The 13,706-nt window shown below is 43.1% G+C and overlaps 1 protein-coding gene across 2 annotated transcripts in view; it reads right to left on the bottom strand.

Annotated features, from left to right (window-relative positions):
- tnfrsf21 (tumor necrosis factor receptor superfamily, member 21) overlaps window positions 1-13,706 on the bottom strand; it is a 79,388-nt gene that overhangs the window by 13,389 nt on the left and 52,293 nt on the right. For both annotated transcript variants that reach the window (XM_062043295.1, XM_062043296.1), the window contains exon 4: window positions 2,393-2,658. In XM_062043295.1, the coding sequence (XP_061899279.1) occupies window positions 2,393-2,658 (266 nt within the window). The remainder of the gene's footprint in view (window positions 1-2,392; window positions 2,659-13,706) is intronic.

Here is a 13,706-nt window from a genome sequence, read left to right as displayed (position 1 = left end):
CATGACACTCCCCCAGTATTGCACACCTCCCATATTGCACTATCCCAATATTGCACTCCTTATTATTGCATCCGGTTATTACAGTAGTTTTCTGTTAAGTGCTTTGATTGCCATTGTTCCTTGGCATGATCTAGCCCGCATGCAAACTGTTAACATTCCAACTGTTAGCTTTGCAGCTTTTACACACAATCACTGAAATGTTCACTCTGGTTTTGTTCATTCAAATCATGTCAAACGGTGGAAAATACATTCCCCAGAAGGCTTTAGAACTGTGGTTCTCAAACCTTTTCCCCCACCTCAGAAAACACCTGGCTCTCTAAGTACCACTATTAAAATACAGTAGCGTAGTAGGCCCAAGTATTCATTAAATACGAGGCAGATTTTTTATTTGAACAACTAAATCTAATATTTAGGCCACTGTAACATTATACAGAGTTTAAACAGTAACACTGTGTTTGAATATTTAATTAGTGATTCACTAAAGGTACGTGTACCACATTTTGCTTTAGAAGTACTCAAAATTGAGGGAATTTATGTTTGTAAAGTATTTTTAGCATCCAGGCCAAAACTTTGTTAAAAGTGACAAATTCCTCCCGTTACCTGTTAAAAATGTATTTATTCTGTGGACACCATCGTGTTTAACTTGAGCTTTGGCCGCCTCTAAAAGGTTTGTTTTTAAAAGACGCTGATCAAATTTAACAGCAGAGCGTTCTGACATGTCGCCATGGCACACGTGCAGAAGGTCATGTACAAAAACCTTTGAAAAACTGCATATTGTATCATTTGAGACAAAGACAACATAAGATTCTGATGCATTGAGAGAAGAGATGATCCTATCAGATTTTGAAACTGTTCTAGCTAGTTCTACTGCATTCAATGGGATTGTGAAGACGCCAGGTGATGTCCCACACAATAGATCAAGTGCTGATTCAAGGAACAACAACTCAACTGAACTTTCCTCAGCCTTGTCAGACGTATGATCAACTTTGTATTTCTACAAGTCTTTCACCTTCTTAAAGAGAAATATTTCCCAAAATATCTTTCTCAGGACATTCAATCATCACAACTGGACTGTTTGGTTTGTACTAGAAGATCTTTCACCTCTCATCTAAGTAGACTTCATCAGTTCATAGACTTAGATTGGACAGATCTAGTCTTAGACTTAGATTGGTCACATCTAGTCTTAGACTTGGATTGGTCACATCTAGTCTTAGACTTAGATTGGTCACATCTAGTCTTAGACTTGGATTGGTCACATCTAGTCTTAGACTTAGATTGGTCACATCTAGTCTTAGACTTAGATTAGTGAGATCTAGTCTTAGACTTAGATTGGTGAGATCTTATATGGCGGCTGGTGCCAAAACCTCAAATATTTATTTTCCAAAACCAGGAGGGTGTGCCTGGGCAAGGATGGTTTTGTCATATCGTAGTGAGAAAAACAAGTGTTTGGATGCAAATAAACAATCCTAACTGTCAAAGCCAACGGCAGTCGTTGAAAGTGTAATTTTCCCTCGTATCATAAAGTACGATAATTTGAGCCCTGCAATACATGTTAGCAACTAAAAACAGGATACATCCAGAACGGCGTCCGATGTTGTGTAGTATTTCATAATGTTATGCCGGTAGATGTAGCGGAAAACTGCTATTCAACTGGCTGAGTTCAGTTCAAAACCCAGGGAACAAAAACATTTTTCTGAAAACTCCAAAAAACGGTAGAGTGCTCCTTTTGTATAGAGGAACTTGGACCACTGTAAACGCATTGGCAGATCCTTTCATTGACATTCTAAACTTGCTAGGAAACATAGTACATCAGGGTTATAACTTGTGATTTACTTAACTGAGGCATTCCCCAAGGCAACCCTTTAATCAATCAATCAATGTTTATTTATATAGCCCTAAATCACAAGTGTCTCAAAGGGCTGCACAAGCCACAACGACATAAGTCCCTTCCTTTTTGGCGGACAGCCTTTTTTCCGTAATGTGATTAATGTAACTTAGGTGTTGCTGAAGCTTGTTAACTTCAGTCATTTGTTCTACTTCTTTAGTTCCTCAAGGATCCATTTTAGGCCCTTTCTTTTTCATTTTTAGGCTATTCAACTGATGGCCCACGTGTTCAGTTTGAAAAACTGACTTTTATACAGCAGATTCTTAAAAACACTAGAGTGCTGTCATAAAGATGATCGGATGGTCCTTAAAAATAGCAGAAAACAAAATAAATAAAATGTCTACTGTAGAGGACGCTGGTTTTACACAAAATAAAACAAATAGGAACAGACAAAGTCCGGCACCAAAGTCCTTAGCTTTCTGGAAACGTGGCCCCTTAACAATTTCATTGAAAATCCCTGACTTAGGGTGACTATTTCCCGGTTGACGATCTACATTTCTATCCTACCTGTGGGTTGTCCTCCATGACCAGCCGGATCTTCTCTACCACGTCAATTCGGCGATGCCGATGCAAGGCGTTGATCAGCTTGGCCAGATTGGCATCACCGTCGCGAATGGTCCAGTGCTGCAGCGCGGCATACGCCCGCTCGTGATCTGCCGAGTAGCCGTTGGAGAAGGCAGCCACTTCACGTTCAGTGGCGTTGGCCAGCAACTGGTAGATGTCAATCCACTGAGGACCAACCTGAGCGGCGACCAGTTTCAGGATGTCCACCCCTAGGAAGAAAATATACAATTCAATATCTTTAGAACTAACAATATGCTTGTAAACAGGACTGAAGGAGCCCATATTGATGGCTTTATTCCCATACAGGCAAACTGGTTTAGTCCATCCTGTCCAGAACTGGCTGATTGAAGTCGACATAAGTTGTTGTCAAAATAATCAAAACTGAAACTGCTTTCACATTTACTTGTGGCTTTGGCCAGAGACATAAGCAAATGGCTGATACAGCAGAATATTTACATTGTTTGTCTTCTGTTTTCATTTGACATAACCCAGGGCTCTTCAACGTTCTCCAGGCTAAGGAGCCCCAAACTGATGACGATATACAGTATTTGATATCTTGTATAAAATGTGGTTTTAAATCAAAGGTACCTTGTTAACCTGGGATTTCTAAGGTGGAGGGAGGGTATACTGTAGGTTCATCTTGTGTTTCTCTGTTGTTACAAAACAATGCATTTTTACCATACCTACACTTAAAGGGGAACTGCACTTTTCGGGGGGATTTTTGCCTATTATTCACAATAATGAAAGACAACAATACGCAAATTTTATTTTTTTCTAAAGATAAAAAAAAAACGCTTGCAAGATGCGGTTAATGGAAGTCACCATTGTAGCCTTCAAAGCCATCAGCTTTTCATAAAAATGCTGCAAGGATATATATATACAGTATATATAATGTAGTAACAAACACCTTCATAACAATATGTAATATGTACAATATACACACTGCAAGTATATAATGTAGTAACAGACACCTTCATAACAATATGTAATATGTACAATATTCACACTGCAAGTATATATATATATAATGTAGTAACAGACACCTTCATAACAATATGTAATATGTACAATATACACACTGCAAGTATATATATAATGTAGTAACAGACACTTTCATAACAATATGTAATATGTAAAGTATACCCACTGCAAGTATATATATAATGCAGTAACAGAGACCTTCATAACAACGTGTAATATGTACAATACAAACACTGCAAGTATGTATATATATATATAATGTAGTAACAGACATCTTCATAACAATATGTAATATGTACAATATGCACACTGCAAGTATATATATATATATATAATGTAGTAACAGACACCTTCATAACAATATGTAATATGTACAATATACACACTGCAAGTATATATATAATGTAGTAACAGACACTTTCATAACAATATGTAATATGTACAATATACACACTGCAAGTATATATATAATGTAGTAACAGACACCTTCATAACAATATGTAATATGTACAATTTTTACCGTATTTTGGTCATTTTTATCATTACCGGAACTTATCATTTATTTCAGTGCCAATAGCAACATAGTTCCTACTTTTGGCAACAAATGCGTGTGTGTTCTAATCCTTGAGGACTTCATAATAGACGACAAAGATAATAATTTTTGAGGATTCACAAAGGTATTTTTTTAACCTGAATATACGGAGGATGCTGGTTCTAAAAGCTGAAGGAGCACGAAGAGAGGATTAATGGTTGGAGCAGACCAAAGCCAAGAGCGTGCCTAGGTGCTGTAAATGTGGAGCTTGGAGCCAAACTATGCCAACAGAAATGGAGTGCTTACCCAAAACCTACTGTAAAAATAAAATCTCCCCTACCAGCTTGACTAAACGGTCCAATGTCCATGGAGTGAGTCACTATTATATTGATCCTGATACACACAACATACCACGTGTGTTATTACAACTACACTACATACACTGTCTAACTAGCTGTGTACATACAAAACATGAAATAATACTTTACAGGTACTGTAATATGATTGTTCATATTTTTCATTCACCACAGATTGGTGTCGTATCGCATTGTGCTGTGTATTACAAACTCAAAAGCCATTCAGCTGCTGACGCAGAAGCTAGCATACGGCTAATGCCGTAGCATGGCGTCCCAAGGCAAAATGTTACTACGCTAGAAAAAGAGTTCCTCAGTGCTCACTCTTACAATAACAACGTCGCTACAGGTCGGATATTATACAGGTTACGGAACGTAAATTAAGTATTGTTGACGCTTTTTGGGTGCATTTTAGATTCATTTAGAAGATAAATGGATTTCTCATATTAGCAGCATTGCTAGCCACTTAGAGCAAGCCGAATATTAAAAATTACAATGCAAAAAAATAACAACAAAAAACATACCGTATTTTCCGGACTAAGCATGTGCCGGTATATAAGCCGCACCAACAACATTTTTGACGGAAACATGACACAGATATATACGTTGTGAAATTAGTTATTTACACAGAAACATTTTGTAAATGTTTATTTACATAGTCACCACGACATGATCTTTGATGGCAAGTCGCAGTTCCTTTCCGTTTTCCCTTGATTTTCTCAAAGCCACAAATCTGCTTTTACAAAAACATAAAGGATAAATTTAGTTAACCATAAACATTTGCATAGAAATAACCTCTATGGGTCTCAAAATGTATGTCAACGAAAGCGTGGCTGATGTATGTCGACATCAACTTAGGGAGCGTTTGCAACATTCACGCGGATGCCTAGAGGGCGCTAACTTTCCAATGTGACTTGAGCATATATCCTGCTCTCTTATGGCGTTTAGTACGCAATGAAATACTCTATGAATGTACAGAATACATGCATACACATTAGCCCATGGGGGTTGTTAGATACTTATAATTATATATAAATATACATATATATATATATATATATATATATATATATATATATATATATATATATATATATATATATATATATATATATATATATATATTTGCGGCTATCGTTCACTATCATTGAATGTACCCTAAAGCTGCTATTTGTTTTGCTACTTTTTGAAGTCTGCGGCGAATAAAACTGCGTGGTGGCTCATTCATGTATTTTTCTTTGCTGATGGCCATAATACAGAGAAAAGGTGTTTTATTTTTTGTGCTATGGCACCATCTTTTGGATGAGTTCGCGCACTACAGGTGCTGCAGTGTCCTTCCATTTAGTGCCTTCAACCGGAAGTAGAAGTGCTGTTCAGTCTTCAAGTTGTGAGTAGCTTTTCTACTCGTCTGGATACTTCATTCATCACTCCAAGTAGCGTTTAGAAGTTTTACAATATAAACAAAACAATTCTTACTTACTAAACCATCATATGTGATGCCTGTAGGAGTGTTTTCATGCATATTTGCACGTGCTATCGTAACGTGATGACGCTAGCATTGTTAGCATTAGCTAATATGCTAACATGTTTACCAGTGTCTGTGTTGGTATTGTTAACTTACAATGGCATTCTTTTTGTATTGTTTCACTTTCACAAATTCCTCAGTATATTCACCACGATGTCACCATGGAGTTATTGAGTCTGTTTAGCTGATTGGAGAGCTAGCTTGTGCAGCTAGTGGGTCCATGATGATGACTTCTGTTTTGTTTGATCAGCCGTTTTACTGCCGTGTTACAGACACCATTTGTAAACAATTAAGGTATGTAAACATATAAAACTTTACATACTTTTTCTGTGTAAATATTAATTTTGCAAGTTATATACCTGCGGCTTATAGTCTGTTTTTTAATCTAAAATTTAGTTGGTGCGGCTTATATATTAGTGCGCTCTATAGTTGGGAAAGTGCAGTATTATGTATCATAACAACAGTCAGAAAATGGTCATTCCAACCAGTACAGGTCACGACACCTCATCTGAGGACGTAAGAAGTGACAACTTGGAGTACAGGACGAGAATTGCAGCACAGAGCTTGGCTAATGGTGCGTTCCAGTTGTGCCGGGAAGTCGGAATTTCCGAGTTCCTAGTTGGAAATTTCAACTGGTCGGATTTCCTACTCGGAAAGTCCTCGCCAAGCTCGATTTGGTTTTCAAAGATGGCTGGCCTGTTTGTAAACAAGCTTCTGTAATATCCGTTATTAGCACTTCCTGCATGGATGTACATAGTTGTTTCAGACAGACATCACGTATACTTCAAAATGTTAAAGAAATAATCAAATAACCTTTGAAAGACCTCCTTCTTTTTGTCACGACGAGGGGGTTTTCGCATCTTACTGCGAGGATTGTTCTCCCAGGATGCAAACGGACTTTTCCGGACAACGGTAGCAGGTAGGAACATATTTAATAGTCAAAACTCAAAAGGGTACAAAAAAAACCAGAAAACAACCCGAAGGCGAGCATGCCTAACGCACGAGAAAGCTAAGGCAAAAAAAACTTAGGACATGAAACATGAAAGTCGATAACTGTGGCATAAATAAACAAAACTTACTTGGCAAGGCACGAGCACCAATCGCATGAATGCGAGCATGAAACTATGGCATGAAAAGAGCATGAAACAATCAGCAATGTCGCCAGACCGACTAACTGGCAACGACAGGCTTAAATAATAGTCTCCTCATTAGAACACGTATGTATCCCGAACATATGAGGCAGCTGAAATTAATGAGTCGCCATGGTGACTAGACAAACAAGGGAGCGCAAACAGGAACTGAAAGAGTCCAAAAACTAACAAAAACATAATCCAGACCACAGATCATGACACTTTTTCTCTATCCTTTAGTTGCGGGGCAGACTAGCTAAAATCCTTAGCTGTTGCTATTTCTAATAAAAAAGGATTGAAAGAAGGAGCTTTAGTTGTCATACCTGTACACATTTACGGTACGACATCCGGAGTGTGGAGACAAACTGTAATAAATAGGCAATAAACACAAGGCACTTGGGTCCGAGATAGATAAATAGTGATAACTTATGACACAGAAGGATGCTACAAAACGACAATATAGGCGGAGACAAAATTGCCTGCACATAAATAACACTGCCCAGAAAAGAGCTCAATTAGGGGCGGCGTGGCTCAGATGGTAGAGCAGCCAGCCAGAAATTTGAGGGTGCCTGGTTGGATTCCAGCGTCCGCCCATCCTAGTCACTGCCGTTGTGATGTTGGCCAGACACTCTGCTTTAAAGATGTAGATTTTCAAAGTAAAAGCACTATATAAATATATACTGTATATTACTTCTACTCGGTACAGAGCCCGTATGTGGGCTCTGTACCGAGGATGTCGTTGTGGCTTGTACAGCCCTTTGAGACACTTGTGATTTAGGGCTATATAAATAAACATTGATTGATTGATTGATTGATACTTCAAATTCAAAGTGACTTGAAGATAAAGAGCATTTGCTGATACATGCGACTAAGACCACAATGAAGTCAAAAATACTAATATGAGCCCTTTCAGCCGGCACAAATAAAAGCAAGATGGACGAAAAGATCTCCTTCTCTTATTTTCTTTAGGAAAGCAGAATTGAAAGTGGCCAGCACTGACTTTCAAAGGAAACGCAGGGCCAGTTTTGTCCATTCATGAAGTCACATCAACTTTTAGAGAGGCCAGTGAGGTAGAGCACGCCAGCCAAAATAAATAGTGTCCATAGCAGCTTATGCTGAATGTGTCTTCACCTTCACCTCACTAAGTCCACAGTGTCACCACGGCAACATGTCCAGGCTTGGGAACAACCACTTGTCAAACATCACCTCCCAGGGGGTGAACAAGGGTATGGGTCAAACGTCACCTCCCAGGGGGTGAACACGTTGATGGGTCAAACATCACCTCCCAGGGGGTGAACAAGGGTATGGGTCAAACGTCACCTCCCAGGGGGTGAACAAGTTGATGGGTCAAACATCACCTCCCAGGGGGTGAACAAGTTGATGGGTCAAACATCACCTCCCGGCGGGTGAACAAGTTGATGGGTCAAACATCACCTCCCAGGGGGTGAACAAGTTGATGGGTCAAACGTCACCTCCCAGGGGGTGAAAAAGTTGATGGGTCAAATGTCACCTCCCAAGGAGTGAACAAGTTGATGGGTCAAACGTCACCTCCCAGGGGGTGAACAAGTTGATGGGTCAAATGTCACCTCCCAAGGGGTGAACAAGTTGATGGGTCAAACGTCACCTCCCAGGGGGTGAACAAGGGGATGGGTCAAACGTCACCTCCCAGGGGGTGAACAAGTTGATGGGTCAAACGTCACCTCCCAGGGGGTGAACAAGTTGATGGGTCAAATGTCACCTCCCAGGGGGTGAACAAGTTGATGGGTCAAATGTCACCTCCCAAGGGGTGAACAAGTTGATGGGTCAAACGTCACCTCCCAGGGGGTGAACAAGTTGATGGGTCAAACGTCACCTCCCAGGGGGTGAAAAAGTTGATGGGTCAAATGTCACCTCCCAAGGAGTGAACAAGTTGATGGGTCAAACGTCACCTCCCAGGGGGTGAACAAGTTGATGGGTCAAATGTCACCTCCCAAGGGGTGAACAAGTTGATGGGTCAAACGTCACCTCCCAGGGGGTGAACAAGGGGATGGGTCAAACGTCACCTCCCAGGGGGTGAACAAGTTGATGGGTCAAACGTCACCTCCCAGGGGGTGAACAAGGGGATGGGTCAAACGTCACCTCCCAGGGGGTGAACAAGTTGATGGGTCAAACGTCACCTCCCAGGGGGTGAACAAGTTGATGGGTCAAATGTCACCTCCCAAGGGGTGAACAAGTTGATGGGTCAAACGTCACCTCCCAGGGGGTGAACAAGTTGATGGGTCAAACGTCACCTCCCAGGGGGTGAACAAGGGGATGGGTCAAACGTCACCTCCCAGGGGGTGAACAAGTTGATGGGTCAAATGTCACCTCCCAGGGGGTGAACAAGTTGATGGGTCAAATGTCACCTCCCAAGGGGTGAACAAGTTGATGGGTCAAACGTCACCTCCCAGGGGGTGAACAAGGGGATGGGTCAAACGTCACCTCCCAGGGGGTGAAGAAGTTGATGGGTCAAACGTCACCTCCCAGGGGGTGAACAAGTTGATGGGTCAAACGTCACCTCCCAGGGGGTGAACAAGTTGATGGGTCAAATGTCACCTCCCAGGGGGTGAACAAGTTGATGGGTCAAATGTCACCTCCCAGGGGGTGAACAAGTTGATGGGTCAAACGTCACCTCCCAGGGGGTGAACAAGGGGATGGGTCAAACGTCACCTCCCAGGGGGTGAACAAGTTGATGGGTCAAACGTCACCTCCCAGGGGGTGAACAAGGGGATGGGTCAAACGTCACCTCCCAGGGGGTGAACAAGTTGATGGGTCAAACATCACCTCCCAGGGGGTGAACAAGTTGATGGGTCAAATGTCACCTCCCAAGGGGTGAACAAGTTGATGGGTCAAACGTCACCTCCCAGGGGGTGAACAAGTTGATGGGTCAAACGTCACCTCCCAGGGGGTGAACAAGGGGATGGGTCAAACGTCACCTCCCAGGGGGTGAACAAGTTGATGGGTCAAATGTCACCTCCCAGGGGGTGAACAAGTTGATGGGTCAAATGTCACCTCCCAAGGGGTGAACAAGTTGATGGGTCAAACGTCACCTCCCAGGGGGTGAACAAGGGGATGGGTCAAACGTCACCTCCCAGGGGGTGAACAAGTTGATGGGTCAAACGTCACCTCCCAGGGGGTGAACAAGTTGATGGGTCAAACGTCACCTCCCAGGGGGTGAACAAGTTGATGGGTCAAATGTCACCTCCCAGGGGGTGAACAAGTTGATGGGTCAAATGTCACCTCCCAGGGGGTGAACAAGAGGATGGGTCAAATGTCACCTCCCAGGGGGTGAACAAGTTGATGGGTCAAACGTCACCTCCCAGGGGGTGAACAAGTTGATGGGTCAAATGTCACCTCCCAAGGGGTGAACAAGTTGATGGGTCAAACGTCACCTCCCAGGGGGTGAACAAGGGGATGGGTCTAACGTCACCTCCCAGGGGGTGAACAAGTTGATGGGTCAAACGTCACCTCCCAGGGGGTGAACAAGTTGATGGGTCAAATTTCACCTCCCAAGGGGTGAACAAGTTGATGGGTCAAACGTCACCTCCCAGGGGGTGAACAAGGGGATGGGTCAAACGTCACCTCCCAGGGGGTGAACAAGAGGATGGGTCAAATGTCACCTCCCAGGGGGTGAACAAGGGGATGGGTGAAACGTCACCTCCCAGGGGGTGAACAAGGGGATGGGTCAAACGTCACCTCCCAGGGGGTGAACAAGGGGATGGGTCAAACGTCACCTCCCAGGGGGTGAACAAGAGGATGGGTCAAATGTCACCTCCCAGGGGGTGAACAAGGGGATGGGTCAAACGTCACCTCCCAGGGGGTGAACAAGTTGATGGGTCAAACGTCACCTCCCAGGGGGTGAACAAGGGGATGGGTCAAACGTCACCTCCCAGGGGGTGAACAAGGGGATGGGTCAAACGTCACCTCCCAGGGGGTGAACAAGTTGATGGGTCAAACGTCACCTCCCAGGGGGTGAACAAGTTGATGGGTCAAACGTCACCTCCCAGGGGGTGAACAAGTTGATGGGTCAAACGTCACCTCCCAGGGGGTGAACAAGTTGATGGGTCAAACGTCACCTCCCAGGGGGTGAACAAGGGGATGGGTCAAACGTCACCTCCCAGGGGGTGAACAAGTTGATGGGTCAAACGTCACCTCCCAGGGGGTGAACAAGGGGATGGGTCAAACGTCACCTCCCAGGGGGTGAACAAGGGGATGGGTCAAACGTCACCTCCCAGGGGGTGAACAAGGGGATGGGTCAAACGTCACCTCCCAGGGGGTGAACAAGTTGATGGGTCAAACGTCACCTCCCAGGGGGTGAACAAGTTGATGGGTCAAACGTCACCTCCCAGGGGGTGAACAAGGGGATGGGTCAAACGTCACCTCCCAGGGGGTGAACAAGGGGATGGGTCAAATGCAGAGGACACATTTCACCACACCTAGTGTGTGTGTGTGTGTGTGTGTGTGTGTGTGTGTGTGTGTGTGTGTGTGTGTGTGTGTGTGTGTGTGTGTGTGTGTGACTATCATTGGTACAAGTCTTAATAATTCAATATCCATTCAGGTCAGGGGTGAGCTGGATCCATCCATCCATCCATCCATCCATCCATCCATCCATCCATCCATTTTCTACCGCTTATTCCCTTCGGGGTTGCGGGGAGCGCGTTAGCCAATCCCAGTAAACTGTAACTCATGTTATACATGTTTGAAAAATACATAATGCTATAGTTCAGGCTGAGGTTGTTTTAAAACCAGTAGAACCTGAATTTACGAACCTAATTAGTCCTTGAACACGGTTCGTAAACTGAACGTTTGTATAGTGAAGCAGAGCTCCCCAAAATAATCAATCCAAACATAAAAACTTGGTCCTAGCCTTGACAAAAGTCCCTATTTTAGTAAAAAAAAACGTTGTATTTGGAAAACACTAATATATACAGTCGCGGTCAAAAGTGTACATACACTTGTAAAGAACATCATGTCATGGCTGTCTTGACTTTACAATCTTCAAGGTGGCAAATAGAGGCGTCTGTAAATCAATGTCTATATTAGCAATCATTCTTCTTCTTAAGTTGGCTTCTCTTGACATTGCTTCACCTTTCTGGAGGCTCCTATCCAAAGTATTTATCCACTTTGATGCAATTCAGCTTGATCCCTGCTTGGTGTCCACAGAGGAAAAGATGGCAAAGGCACAAATCCAGGATTATTGTGAGAGATGAAAAGGATAAAGCATATATGTCACACATAGTTTATGCACACTGACATGCTTCACACAATCATTTCCACATTGAATCAAAATGATGGGAGACCCTACATAACTAACCCCAACAATGACCCTACATAATTAACCCCAACAATGACCCTACATAACTAACCCCAACAATGACCCTACATAACTAACCCCAACAATGACCCTACATAACTAACCCCAACAATGACCCTACATAACTAACCCCAACAATGACCCTACATAACTAACCCCAACAATGACCCTACATAACTAACCCCAACAATGACCCTACATAACTAACCCCAACAATGACCCTACATAACTAACCCCAACAATGACCCTACATAACTAACCCCAACAATGACCCTACATAACTAACCCCAACAATGACCCTACATAACTAACCCCAACAATGACCAACATGAAGTCAATCCATGACGTACTGCAGATGAATAAAGCTGGCGTGCCAGCCTGGTGGGTGAAAAGCCTGCCGCCTGGCTGGCGATGATGCAGAGTGACAGCAGAGAAATGATGGCCTATATACTGTAAGTCTTGTGAGGGTCCAGTCAGCACATGTGCTTATGTCTTTGCAACATGATTGTGAGGGTCCAGTCAGCACATGTGCTTATGTCTTTGCAACATGATAGTGAGGGTCCAGTCAGCACATGTGCTTATGTCTTTGCAACATGATTGTGAGGGTCCAGTCAGCACATGTGCTTATGTCTTTGCAACATGATAGTGAGGGTCCAGTCAGCACATGTGCTTATGTCTTTGCAACATGATTGTGAGGGTCCAGTCAGCACATGTGCTTATGTCTTTGCAACATGATTGTGAGGGTCCAGTCAGCACATGTGCTTATGTCTTTGCAACATGATTGTGAGGGTCCAGTCAGCACATGTGCTTATGTCTTTGCAACATGATTGTGAGGGTCCAGTCAGCACATGTGCTTATGTCTTTGCAACATGATTGTGAGGGTCCAGTCAGCACATGTGCTTATGTCTTTGCAACATGATTGTGAGGGTTTTGCATAGTAGAGTTTTAACTTGCACTTAGAGATGTAGCAACCAACTGTAGTTACTGAACGTGGTTTTCTGCAGTGTTCCTGAGCCCATGTGGTGATATCCTTTACACACTGATGTGGCTTTTTGAGGCAGTACCACCTGAGGGATCCAAGGTGTGTAATATCATGGCTTACCTGCAGTGATTTCTCCAGATTCTCTGAACCTTTTGATGATATTACGGAGCGTAGATGGTGAAATCCTTAAATTCCTTGTTGAGAAATGTTGTTCTTAAACTATTTGCTCAGGCATTTGTTGACAAAGTGGTGACCCTCGCCCCGTCCTTGTTTGTGAACGACTGTGCATTTCATGGAAGCTGCTTTTATACCCAATCATGGCACCCACCTGTTCCCAATTAGCCTGTTCACCTGTGGGATGTTCCAAATAAGTCTTTGATGAGCATTCCTCAACTTTCTCAGTCTTTTTTGCCACTTGTGCC

Source organism: Entelurus aequoreus, linkage group LG03 (genome assembly GCF_033978785.1).
Source record: "Entelurus aequoreus isolate RoL-2023_Sb linkage group LG03, RoL_Eaeq_v1.1, whole genome shotgun sequence".
Classification (NCBI taxonomy): domain Eukaryota; kingdom Metazoa; phylum Chordata; class Actinopteri; order Syngnathiformes; family Syngnathidae; genus Entelurus; species Entelurus aequoreus.
The sequence above is the reverse complement of the archived record's forward strand: the minus strand, read 5'-3'. Positions and strand labels throughout refer to the sequence as shown.